General features: G+C 44.7%; 4 protein-coding genes across 4 annotated transcripts; 1 reads left to right on the forward strand and 3 right to left on the reverse strand.

Moving 5' to 3' along the window:
• Nucleotides 1–2,236: 2,236 nt before the first annotated feature.
• On the reverse strand, nt 2,237–3,865 carry H1-5 (H1.5 linker histone, cluster member). Its single transcript, XM_038584431.1, has one exon. The coding sequence runs from the start codon at nt 3,817–3,819 to the stop codon at nt 3,139–3,141; it is 681 nt and encodes a 226-aa protein (XP_038440359.1). The 5' UTR covers nt 3,820–3,865; the 3' UTR covers nt 2,237–3,138.
• Nucleotides 2,494–2,948, forward strand: H2AC16 (H2A clustered histone 16). The gene has a single exon (XM_038584489.1). The coding sequence runs from the start codon at nt 2,508–2,510 to the stop codon at nt 2,946–2,948; it is 441 nt and encodes a 146-aa protein (XP_038440417.1). The 5' UTR covers nt 2,494–2,507.
• A 3,495-nt stretch (nt 3,866–7,360) lies between the features above and the next one.
• Nucleotides 7,361–7,791, reverse strand: H3C11 (H3 clustered histone 11). The gene has a single exon (NM_001374590.1). The coding sequence runs from the start codon at nt 7,773–7,775 to the stop codon at nt 7,365–7,367; it is 411 nt and encodes a 136-aa protein (NP_001361519.1). The 5' UTR covers nt 7,776–7,791; the 3' UTR covers nt 7,361–7,364.
• An 888-nt stretch (nt 7,792–8,679) lies between these two features.
• Nucleotides 8,680–9,017, reverse strand: H4C13 (H4 clustered histone 13). The gene has a single exon (NM_001374589.1). The coding sequence runs from the start codon at nt 9,000–9,002 to the stop codon at nt 8,691–8,693; it is 312 nt and encodes a 103-aa protein (NP_001361518.1). The 5' UTR covers nt 9,003–9,017; the 3' UTR covers nt 8,680–8,690.
• Between the last annotated feature and the right edge of the window lie 3,475 nt (nt 9,018–12,492).

Here is a 12,492-nt window from a genome sequence, read left to right on the forward strand (position 1 = left end):
ACATAAACCTGAGATGGAGATTTTGGTCTTTATTCAAGAACCAAAAGTCCTCGAAGAGGAATTGATTACAAGTTTTGAGTTAATGGGTCCAAGGCGTGATACTGACAGGAAGCAAGGACAACCTCAGATTTCTGGACTAACAGTAACAGTCAAAAGAAAGGGTCGGCCCGAAAGCATGAAAGAACCCCCATGATTAAGTAGTGCTAATGTGAGAATCAAAATTAAACAAACAGAACAAGTTAGCTGTCAACTGGAATGGATTCAGCATGTAAACAGCCATGAATCCATGATGATAATCAATTGGAACAAATCCTGTGATGAGCTGAATCAGACACTGTGTGTCTCATGATTCCTCTTTCCTCAGGTCTTGCACCTGTATTTCTGAGGTCAGCATCACATCCAGAGTAAGTTTCCCTCCTTGTACTCTTGGGAGTTTTGCTCTGCTTACCCAGGAAAGCTGCAGCTCCTGCGATGCTATAGATCAGGGCTCAAAAAAGAGCTCCCTGAGAAACTCACTGATGCTTTCTCATTCACTGAAATTTCATTTCAGGAGAGCAAATTTCATTTTAATGACACTCATTGGGAATGCAAACTGATTTGCAAGGAATTCTCAAATTATCCTGTGGCTCAGCTTCTGCCAAAGGCATCCCCAACAGTACCACTAACACTATGGTTATTAAATAAAAAATGTTTGCTTTCTTTTTGTCCAAAAGGTAGTGATTCTCAAAATACGATCTGGGAATCCATGGGGGTTTCTGAGATCCTTTTGAGGAGTCTGTGAGGCTAAATTTATTTGCATAATAATCCTGAAACTTAAACTTAATTAGTTTTTCTACTGTTTTTCACTTGACAATTATATAGCAACAGATTGAATGCAGAAACAAATACTGTGCAAGAATCCAACTGTCTTCTATTAACCTGATATTAAAGATATTTACAAAATGTAAAACATTGCCCCTCTTCTATATTTTGTTATTTTAGGGGATCCCTGGATGGCTCAGCAGTTTGGCACCTGCGTTCCGCCCAGGGCCTGGTCCTGTAGTCCCAGGATCAGGTCCCATGTCAGGCTCCCTGCATGGAGCCTGCTTCTCCCTCTGCCTGTTTCTCTGCCTCTCTCTCTCTCTGTATGTCACTCATGAATAAATAAAAAAAAATCTTTTTTTTTAAATCTTTTAAAAAATAAATAAATTGTTATTTTGAAAAATATAGCTATTTTTCATAAAATGTATATTCTAACATAAAATGAGACTTAGCCATGTGAAAATCAGTGACCAGAAATAGAGGACTTGAAAATATGAGTGATGAATATGAAGCAAGATCATTTCCCATCTTTGTGGAACTTCACTTGAAAAGATGCAGAGGTGGAGGAGTGTGGAGGACCTTGTTTCCCCAGGACTCGTGTACAGAGTAAACCAGTAGAAAAATTCAACCACGGATGTACAGCCTGGATTAGCAATCTTCATCCTTAACTGATGAAAAGAGGTGATTAATTTTAGTTCTCATTTTCCTCTTTATCCATCTTTATCCCAACACCATTCAGGTTATTTTGTGCAAATGTAGTCCTAGAGTAAGGTAGCAAGTAGGTAACTAGCACTGATGTTACAAAACAAGTGAAAGGGAATGTGACTTGGTAAATTTCCTTTAAATCAATTTATGTGATTCATAGAGCATTCTACCCTAAAGGAAGTGGTGTTGGTGACTGGAAAATGGTGGTATAACCTAAAGGGAGAAAAACTGAAGCTCTGACAATAAGATTTTCACTGCAAGTTCAGGGTTATTTTTCATTTTCACCTTAAATTTGCAGTTTTCTCAGTAATTAACTCCATGGATGACTCTTAGAATTTGGATGTTAAATGAAATATGCACAATAAAATTAATTTGGAGTGCTTGATGTTTGTAACTTAAAAAAAAAAAAAAAAAAAAGGCTAGATCCTATTGAAAACATACAAGGCCAAAATGTAACTCTGTGCAAAATTAGAGTGTGTACAAAAGCCTTCAGATGAAAATGTGCTTTTGCCTAACTCTAAGTCAGGGTAAAGGCAGTATTAGTTTTCTTTGGAAAGTGTGGATGGCTCTTAAAAAAAAAAAAAAGCCTTTGGGTGTCTGACGAATACCTTTTCCGCTGGCGGGCTCACTTGGACCTGGTGTACTTCTTAAACTTGACTGCTTTGACATGGTGGAAAATAACTAACCCTCCCCTCCCCAACACCTCCACTCCCCTCCAACAAAAGCCAAAAGGGGAAAGAATAACAGTTACTACGTGCAGTCTTTACTCACAGCCTCACGCGAAGGAGATTAAACTCTAGTGATTTGTGGTAAATTCTGGATAGCATCCTGTAGCTATCCAATCAAAATAAGGGTATTTGAAAACCAGAATTGCATTGGTTCTAATGAAAGTCGAAGTTCAGCCAATAGGACAGCTTCATTTTGGCGCCCAGTAAGGACTATAATAAATACTGAAACTTGGTCTCCATCTGTTCCGATCCAAGTCACTGTTGTCTGTCATCATGTCAGGTCGCGGGAAGCAGGGCGGCAAGGCTCGCGCCAAGGCCAAGACGCGCTCGTCGCGCGCCGGGCTCCAGTTCCCGGTGGGCCGCGTCCACCGCCTGCTCCGCAAGGGCAACTACGCGGAGCGGGTCGGGGCGGGCGCGCCGGTGTACCTGGCGGCCGTGCTGGAGTACCTGACGGCCGAGATCCTGGAGCTGGCGGGCAACGCGGCCCGCGACAACAAGAAGACGCGCATCATCCCGCGCCACCTGCAGCTGGCCATCCGCAACGACGAGGAGCTCAACAAGCTGCTGGGCCGCGTGACCATCGCGCAGGGCGGCGTCCTGCCCAACATCCAGGCCGTGCTGCTGCCAAGGCTAGGAGGAAAAGAATTAGACTTCTATAGTAAAAAACTCCCAAACCAAAATATTCCCTGGGAAACGGTGGGACCACAGTTGTAGTACCGAACCGTAGCACCGAACCAATTGGTTCGACCGCACACAGCGCAGGGTTTTCCAAAATGCCTTATATTAAGCTACATAACCATTACCAAGATTTGTGTCTAAGTGTACAGCTGTTTTTAAAAAAACCTGGGTGGCTCTGAAAAGAGCCTTTGGGGCTTTGTCGGCTTTTTCAAGGGGCAAAAACTTCCTACTTCTTTTTCGGGGCCGCCTTCTTGGCCTTGGCAGGTTTGGGCTTCGCGGCCTTTGGCTTCGCAGCCTTTGGCTTGGCGGCCTTGGGCTTCACCGCCTTGGGCTTGGCAGGACTCTTGGCCGCCTTCTTAGGCTTGGCAGACGTTTTAACTTTCTTAGGGCTCTTTGCTACTTTTTTGACACCGGCGGCTGCAGGCTTCTTGGCCTTCTTGGGGGTCTTCTTCACGGCTTTCTTCGCCCCCGCCGCTTTCTTGGGTTTCTTAGGAGTGGCCCCGGAGGGCTTCTTGGCTCTGGCCGCGCCCGCCTTCTTGGCCTTGGGCTTGGCCTCCCCGGAGGCCGCCTTCTTGTTGAGCTTGAAGGAGCCCGAGGCGCCGGTGCCCTTGGTCTGCACCAGGGTCCCCTTGCTCACCAGGCTCTTGAGGCCCAGCTTGATGCGGCTGTTGTTCTTCTCCACGTCGTAGCCGGCGGCCGCCAGCGCCTTCTTGAGCGCGGCCAAGGAGAGACCGTTGCGCTCCTTGGACGCGGCCACCGCCTTGGTGATGAGCTCGGACACCGGGGGCCCGGACGCCTTGCGCTTCGCAGCGCCACTGCCCGCTGCCTTCTTGGTGGCCTTCTTTTTGGCAGGTGACTTCTCCACCGGCGCCGGGACAGCCGTCTCAGCGGGAGCAGTTTCCGACATGGCCGAGAGCAGAAGCCGCTGCAGGAAGAGAACCGGAAAAACGAAAGAGCAGGTCTTGCAATGCTGCCTGACTCCGGCCAGGGGCTTATATAAGCCGGTGCTGCTCTGTGATTGGTGGAGCGTCCAATCCACTGCCCTCAGGCAGCCGCCCTTCGCGGTTGGACTCCCAAATTGTGTTTGTTAGCTCCCAAAATCTGATTAAATACTGAAAATTATTATACAGAATTTGACGTGTTGAAGCTCTCAAGGAAGAAAACAGTCTCTAGGTTCACATGCGGATTCGTGTTTTCATGAATCATGTACAACAGATGAAAGATTTTTCTTTTTAAATCTTTTCAGTTTTTCATAGGAATCCACTGGGTTTAAGGCATTATGGTAGTTAGTTCAAAGTTGCAGTAAGTTCTACTAAGTATCAAGTGGACATGTTAAAAAATGTCCCTAGGTCTGCACTTTGATTTTTGTAAGAGGAAAGACACAGGTTCTCGGTTTGGGAATAAACTGTAGTTAGTAACACAGAGGGAGGGCAGCAGCTTGCCTGCAGCCCCAAATTAACCACATAGATCCTCCTTCAAAAGCCAGTTCTGCCTCCTGGGAGTTTTCACACGCCCGATGTCTTTAGAGAATGTCTTTGGCTGTTTGGGAAAGTTTAGTAGCCAGAATGATATCTACCTTGCAGCAGGAGGAGGAGGAGGAATAGCTTTGGCTTGAGGATCCAATGACCTGAATTTGAATTAAAACTTAAATTTGATATGTTTTTTATTGAGATGCTTTCTACCTTTAGTATTAGGCAAATCCATTATAATAAATGGGAAAGATGCTTAGCACAGATAAAGTGCTGGAGGAAAACCTCAAACCTGCTGGAAGTATTCAAGGGCTTCAGGAGTCCTCAAAAACACAGACTGTAGGTGACATGGGACTCTGTCAGACTTCCAAGGTACTCTTCCCAATACTTCCCAATTCAAAGTCCTTATCTCCATCAATATGTAATAAAGTGCGCTGTCAGAAACACCTTTCTGTAATGTGAGCATTATTGTGTTATGAGCTAGGAGAGACCTTATTTAAGAGAAATAGGTGGCTACGGACTATGAGAAGACTGGATTGGCAATTGAAGGAATACAAGTTATAGACACTCAGAAGTAGTCAAGAATACAACATCCGGGAAGCTGGGTGGCTCAGTGGTTGAGCATCTGCCTTTGGCTCATGACGTGATCCTGGGATTGAGTCCTACATCAGGCTCCCCAGAGGGAGCCTGCTTCTCCCTCTGCCTAATTTTGCCTCTCTCTAGGTGTCTCTCATGAATAAATAAAATCTTAAAAAAAAAAAAAAAAAAAGAATACAACACCCAAGATAACTGAAGAAATAACCATGAGGTTGGAATGGAGGGTGGGTAACTTTGCTACTTATTTGGGAAGAGGCTGGTGTAGGGAATGGACAGGATTTTCTGACTGGCTGATTAGGAAGGTCTAATGATGACTAAAATCTCTACTGCAGTCAACACTCACTTAGTTCTTCCCTGTGAAAAACTGTAAGGAAGTTTAAAGTCATCAACGTATTTCCCTCCAAGGAACTCCTGGAGTTGAAACTATAGTTAATGAAGGCCAAATCTGGACAGTGTCCTGTTTTGCATGGGCTTTCAAACTAAATGTGGTTTTTATATTTTTAAAATTGTGTTAGAAAAAAAAATGACAGACCATTTTTGGCCTGCAAAGCCCAAATATTTGCAATTTGGCCATTTTTCTATGTTTTTGACTTCTCTACATAGATTATGGCATATTGCTAACAAGCCTGCCTCTTTCAGAACAATGCAAACGAAGAATCAAAGAAAAGATCTTAACAAGACAAATGTTTTAACCAAGCATGTACCACTATTTCAACCACAAACCTTTCAGATCACAGTGGACATGGTGGTGGTGGGGACCTCCATGCTTAAGTGACTGGATAGAGGTGTAGTAAAGGCTAACACTCAGTGAGCATTCACTACATGCCAGAAACTAATCTAAGAATGCTCAACGGTTTTAATTCATTTGCCATATTTCACAGTGATACAAGCTGATACCCAGGGAAAGGATGAGTAACTAGCCAAAGGCTAGTAATTCCCAGCTCTGAGGTTTGAACCTAGAACACCTGCCTCAGCTCTATTATGATGGGAAAATCCTAAAAGGAATGGGGAGAAAACAATTTTTGAAGCTTTTAAGAGGCAGCATCAAATAGTCCCTACAACTAAAGAATCACTAACGGATCTGTAATATGGGGGATGCCTGGGTGGCTCGAGGGGTTGAGTACCTGCCTTCAGCCCAGGGCGTTGATTCTGGAATCCGGGGATCGATTTCACCTCAGGCTCCCTGCATGGAGCCTGCTCCTCTGCCTTCTCCGTGTCTCTCATGAAAGAATTAATAAAATCAAAAAAAAAAAAAAAAAAGAAAAGAAAAGAAAAGAAAGAAAAAGAAAACCCACCTTTTAAAAGGAGAGGTTCTGGCCCCTTGGGTCAGTTCCTCAATCCCCAGGCATTCCAAAACGCTTTAGGTGCCAGCAGATGAGATATGAACCTTTCTGAAAGGACAAACATGAATATAGGGGAAATTTAAGGCCCAGATGGCTGAACTGATCTGATTAAAAAAAAAAAAAAAAAAAAACCTCCAGAGAAAAATTCCTACCTCCTGGATTTAGGTAGGATTTGAAGTCAAAAGAAGCAAAATGAGTCAATGATACTCGTGTGAAAAGCACAAGACTTTAAAATCTTAAAATAACTGGACGAAAGTAATACAGCCAAATTGTTAGGAAACTCCGGATTTTAAGTGTGGAAACCTGTAACAGCTTTAAAAAATGATTTAATTCCGTTTGAACCTCTACTTGAAAAAAAATTTTTTTTTCGAGAACCCAATTTCAGACTGAGTAGTACATCTTTAGACAGGCAAATTTAAACATTTTTAGGGCTACTGTGAGCTTATTTTATAGACAGCCTACAGGGTTAACATCTAGGTGATTGTTAGTCCATTTTCCACAATAGTCCCATATGCAAAAGCCCAAGAGCATCCTCTGAACACTGAAATACTGGAAAATCAAACACGTATGGCAATCAATTATCGTTTTAGGCCTTCACATCACAGGAAAGCCAGGAAGATGAAATTTTCTTTAGTAGGAGCATTGGGATCATTTGGCAGAAGTCAACTGTACTTGCCATTTACGTAACGATCCACAGAAACCGAACAAGTTTTCTTAAATTTCGACGTAAAACTTCCACTTCCTTTGCCCAGACTTAATTTATATACTATTGGGTCACTTTACAAATTCTTATCCACCAACTGCTTCCCGCAGCGCCCAATTCGAGGGTCTGCCTGTGCAAAATAGGCTTAGATGATGGATCTCCAGTGCTCCTGTATGCAGTGCTGGCAGGGCACGGAGTCCACAATACCTTTCGAAAACTTCCCGAGTTTTCTCACGGGGCCATGACGTAATCTTCTGTTCAACAGCACTTTTGGGGGACCATGTAGGGGCTCTGAAAAGAGCCTTTGGGGGGTGGCGTTATTTGGAGAACACTAAGAAACTTAAGCTCTTTCCCCGCGGATGCGGCGCGCCAGCTGGATGTCCTTGGGCATGATGGTGACGCGCTTGGCGTGGATGGCGCAGAGGTTGGTGTCCTCGAAGAGCCCCACCAGGTAGGCCTCGCACGCCTCCTGCAGCGCCATGACGGCCGAGCTCTGGAAGCGCAGGTCGGTCTTGAAGTCCTGCGCGATCTCGCGCACCAGGCGCTGGAACGGCAGCTTGCGGATCAGCAGCTCCGTGGACTTCTGGTAGCGCCGGATCTCGCGCAGGGCCACCGTGCCGGGCCGGTAGCGGTGCGGCTTCTTGACGCCGCCGGTGGCCGGCGCGCTCTTGCGGGCCGCCTTGGTGGCCAGCTGCTTGCGCGGGGCCTTGCCGCCCGTCGACTTGCGCGCCGTCTGCTTCGTGCGAGCCATGACCAAGTGGAGATCACTACTGAACACTGCGGGACCGAGAACCCTGCGTCCCAGTATATATAGCAACCCTCGTGACCTGATTGGACGGCAGCCTCCGGCCCCACCCCACGCACAGAATTGGTTCTTGGTTCAATCTCCTAAGGACAGGAAGCATTTTCCCGCCCTCCCGCATAAGGTCTCTAGGATAATGGACAAAGGAAATGCTTTTATTTAAAGTGTCTAGGATTCATCAAAATTCTTTCAACTGTAGTCTTGAGAATCCGAAAGTGCCTTCTTTCCACTATTTTAAATAAAAGGCGTTAGGATTGCATTCTTGATACAGAAAACTAAAGGAGACTAAGTGGAGGCATTGCTGGGCTTTGAAATTTTAGTCACTATGTTGTCAGAATGGTCAGACGAACCTAAGAATCACTCAGCTTTTAATTTCTGTACTTTTAAGGTTTTATTTTATTCATGAGATAGAGGTAGAGACATAGGTAAAGGGAGAAGCAGGCTCCCCACGGAGAGCCCAAAGCCGAACTGGATTCCAGGACCTCGGATCACGCCGAGCCTAAGGCAGCTCAACCATGGAGACCCCCAAGCGTCCCTCAGCTTTTTAAAACCTGGGCGAGCAAACTGTAGCTTAGTCAAAACATAGTAAATAGGCTTGGCAATTAGCGCAATGGTCTCTAGCAGTATAGACTCCTAGTGACCAGAGGTTTTCGTAGTTTCTGGAACTGCTGGGAGATGGGAGGTGCAGAGATGCTATTGTTAGGTCCGATCAGCATTCACGTGGACCTAATTTGCGAGTATTACGGTTTATCTGGTTTGAGTGTAGGCACTCTGGAAAGAAACTTTTAGGTCTACAGCTCTTTAGCAGACTTCGTGGGTGGCCCTGAGAAGGACCTTTTGTTTGGTTATCGGCCTGGGTGAGGCTCAGCCGCCGAAGCCGTAGAGGGTGCGGCCCTGGCGCTTGAGCGCGTAGACCACGTCCATGGCCGTGACCGTCTTGCGCTTGGCGTGCTCCGTGTAGGTGACGGCGTCCCGGATCACGTTCTCCAGGAACACCTTGAGCACCCCGCGGGTCTCCTCGTAGATGAGGCCCGAGATGCGCTTGACGCCGCCGCGCCGGGCCAGCCGCCGGATGGCGGGCTTGGTGATGCCCTGGATGTTGTCGCGCAGCACCTTGCGGTGGCGCTTGGCGCCGCCCTTGCCCAGCCCCTTCCCGCCCTTGCCGCGACCAGACATAGCAGCAAACGAGGAATGCAAGACCTTCCAACCCTTCGCAGTAACAGCTTATATAGCAGTGTGACGGACCTGTTTGGGAACACGGAAGGCCAGCTCCATCCGCTCAGGGAGGTTCCGAGCCAGAGGCCTGCCCATGTTTTCAGGACCAATGCGAAAGGCTGTGCTTAAACTCATCCTTTTAAACTGGATGCCTGATGGAAAGTTCTGCAGTTCTTTGCGCCTACCCGCTGCTGTAGGGTTGTAGGATGTCTGCGCCAAGCTTTGCTGTGTGGGTTTTTTGTTTGTTTGTTTGTTTTTTTTCGCTTAGCATTGTCGTGACATGTAGCTGCTGGAATGGGGTGGCCCCTCTCCAGAACTGCGGCTGCAGTCACTGGGGCGTTTAGGGATGGATGCAGCGTGCTTTTTGCAGGACCCCAGTGAGCCCGGGACTCGCTGCACTTCCTGCCTCTGAGTGGGGGCGAACCTTACCTGTCTTCAGGTAGCTTCTCTATTTTTCACTCATTCTGCCTTCTTTCCCTTTCCCCTATCCCCCTGCCACATATTTTGGGAAGCTCTGACCAATCTCATCAGGGTTAGAAACCCCAGGTTTCTAAAGCTGTTTGAGAAGGAAGGTCACCTTTTACCCCACCCCTATGGGTTTCCTTGGATAGCCGAGCAGAGGCCCATCAGGCCTTTCAGAGCTCCTTCCTCCCCGCACCCTCAGTCCTTTGTTCAACTGGGGGATCGCACCCAGAAACTCTGCCTTTAATTTACAAATAAAACACAGAATGAAGAAACTAGGAACGACTTTACTCCAGGAAAAAAAGAAAACAGACAACTTGGGAAGACCAGAGTGTTGGTTGGTTTCCATGACTCTAGCTGTTTGGAATGACCTCCCTCTGGTGCTGGCTTGTCTTCCAACTACTGCTAGGTTTATACGGTCTATTTCAAAGGTGTGTGATTATTTAGTCCTTGAACAAATACCTAATTTTATTATAGGCATCGGCTACCAAGTATATTGTAAACTCCGTAATTACCGTAAATTGAAAAATTAGGTGTCCATGTTCTATGAGTTAATCCATTTTTCACTGAGCTCATCCTGCTCATCATTTTTTCTTTTTTCTATTGCTGTTTGAAAATGGAATCTAAACGCTAAACTTGAAGACAAAATCTCTATCTGCTGGTAGGACAATTGCAATCTTTCCCTTGCAACTTCATCCGGTGAAGATAGCATGCTCTGAAAGATCTGTAATTTGATTTCATTGCATTTGCCAGTGCTCTGCCCTGAAAATATTTACATTCACATCTGTTTCTCAAAGGGGTACTTCTCTGTTAAATAGATACTTTCTTCATTCCCTTCTCCCAGTTGCATGGAGGGAACAAGCACTGCCTGTAGATTTTTTTTTTTTTTAGCTTAAAAAGGGTTTAGATTTTTCCTTTCATTTACATTAAATTAATTAATAAAACTATTAAAATTCTTTTTGTTGTTATTGGTCTTTCTCAGCATACAATTAGGCTGATTGACTTGAGCTGTCCAATAATTTCTTGGTGAATAATTGGGATAAATACAGAGAGGTTTTTTTCCCTCTCACATTATGAGATATTTTCCAAGAAAAACGTTGACTGTTTTAAAGTTCGTGAAATTCCCTTCCCCTTTAATCAGGTGAATAAGTGAGGTGTACTTGCCTTTCCAGTGTTCTGGTTCTGAAAGTTGCTTACTGATCCACACCTCTGTGGCTGACAAAATTTAATGGTCTTAATTACAAATGTAGGCCTCTATCCTTTTCAATATCGTTATATTTTCAATTTAATTTGCCACATATTCATTTCGTGGAACCCTGATTTTGTGTTGTTTGTTTTGGTTAAGGCTTTGGAGTTGGCCAGTAGGTTGTTTAACATATTTTTTTACTTTTTTATTGTTCTTCATTCAAAATTAGTTTACCTTCTAATAATTAGTATCCCTTCTGATTCCCATCTCTCCTGTCCCCAAAATGCATTCACATTCACATACAAACACAGTCACCTATACAGTAATCCAAAACACCACTAGCTTTTTGGATTTTTTTCCACTCTGTGAACTTATACTCTCAAATCTTTTCTTCCACTCTATACTATCTTACCCTTCCACATATATTAGCCTTTTACCAACTCAGAATCTTAAATACAAGATGTGGTAGTATAGAGTTTCCCTCTTTCCTTGCCCCAACTATGAGGAACTATCATCCCTGCTCTCATCCATACAGCTCCCTTCAGCTTCTCATGTCTCCATGTGCCATTAAGACCAACTGAAGAAGTCTACAAGATGCAGGATCCAATGTCCTCCCTTGCCTCTTCCTCTTCCCCCACCCTCTTTTCTAGAGTCACCAAGCCATAGTCTTGTCTGCTCATGGCTTGAAAAGTAATTTTCAAAACTCTTTTATCACAGGAAACCTGTGCTTTCTTCTGAAACTCCCAACTCGAATGTATTCTCCAGTATACAAGAGATTTCATGCCTGGCATTTCTTGTTTTACCTAATACCCTACCTTGTTTCTGTAATTTCTTACTCTCATGTAATCAGTGATGATCTTTACATTGTTTTCTAAACTTGCCTTCATTTAGCTGGTTTTCATGCATGTAAATGCACCAAACAATTTTGCCAGAAACTTTCATTCATCTCACCTTATAATATCTCCAGGGTTGTTATTGAGAACATAAGAATCGAGGTGAGGTGAAGGGTGAGGGCTTCTTATGTAGGGATCCCCTAGCCCTCCTGGCTTTAAAACAAGGGGTAGAGGCTAAGACACAGTTCCTAAGCTTCTACTTTTTGAAAGTGAACTGGTTGCTATAGACTGAATGTTTGTGTTCATGCAAAATTCGTATGTTGGACCTGACCTCTAATGTGATGGTAATGGGAAGTGGGAATACTGAGAGGTGCTTAGGTCATAAGTGTGGGGGCCCTCCTGAATGGGTCATAAGTGTGGGGCTCTCCTGAAAGAGACCCCAGTGATCCATTGTGTGAGAACACAGTGAGATGGCCATCTATGAACCAGGAAGTGACTTCTCACCAGACACTAAATTTGACAAAGCCTTGATCATGGACTTGAAGCCTCCAGAACGATGAGAATATATGTTGTTTATAAGCCACCCAGTCTGTGGCATTCTGTTATAGCAACCCAAACAGACCAAGACACTAGTGTTCTGTAAATCATGCTTAAAAAGTACTCAGATTTGGTGCCTTTGGTTTTGGTGGTTATTCCGAGCTATTTGTAAGTAAAGCTGGAAAATCTGTTGGAGATCCTGGCACAAGTGTCCAAGTATGAACTGAATGATAATAGCAAGGTTGAACCTTTGGTTCAGCTCTTGTTTTTGCCATTTACTTGTCTCTTGATTGATCTTAGAAGAAAGTATTTCTTAGAATTCATCCACTACATTTTACTTATTCATGCCCTTAATTTGTCTCTACCTTTTTCTTTCACAAATAGCACTTTGATGAATATTCTTGATATGTCCTCTTATGGGTTTGTAGGAGAA

Source organism: Canis lupus, chromosome 35 (genome assembly GCF_011100685.1).
Source record: "Canis lupus familiaris isolate Mischka breed German Shepherd chromosome 35, alternate assembly UU_Cfam_GSD_1.0, whole genome shotgun sequence".
In the NCBI taxonomy this organism is placed as follows: Eukaryota; Metazoa; Chordata; class Mammalia; order Carnivora; family Canidae; genus Canis; species Canis lupus.

Excerpts from the sequence above, each read along its gene's own strand:
- H2AC16 (XM_038584489.1), top strand. The coding sequence starts at position 2,508 with ATGTCAGGTCGCGGGAAGCAGGGCGGCAAGGCTCGCGCCAAGGCCAAG.
- H1-5 (XM_038584431.1), bottom strand. The coding sequence starts at position 3,819 with ATGTCGGAAACTGCTCCCGCTGAGACGGCTGTCCCGGCGCCGGTGGAG.
- H3C11 (NM_001374590.1), bottom strand. The coding sequence starts at position 7,775 with ATGGCTCGCACGAAGCAGACGGCGCGCAAGTCGACGGGCGGCAAGGCC.
- H4C13 (NM_001374589.1), bottom strand. The coding sequence starts at position 9,002 with ATGTCTGGTCGCGGCAAGGGCGGGAAGGGGCTGGGCAAGGGCGGCGCC.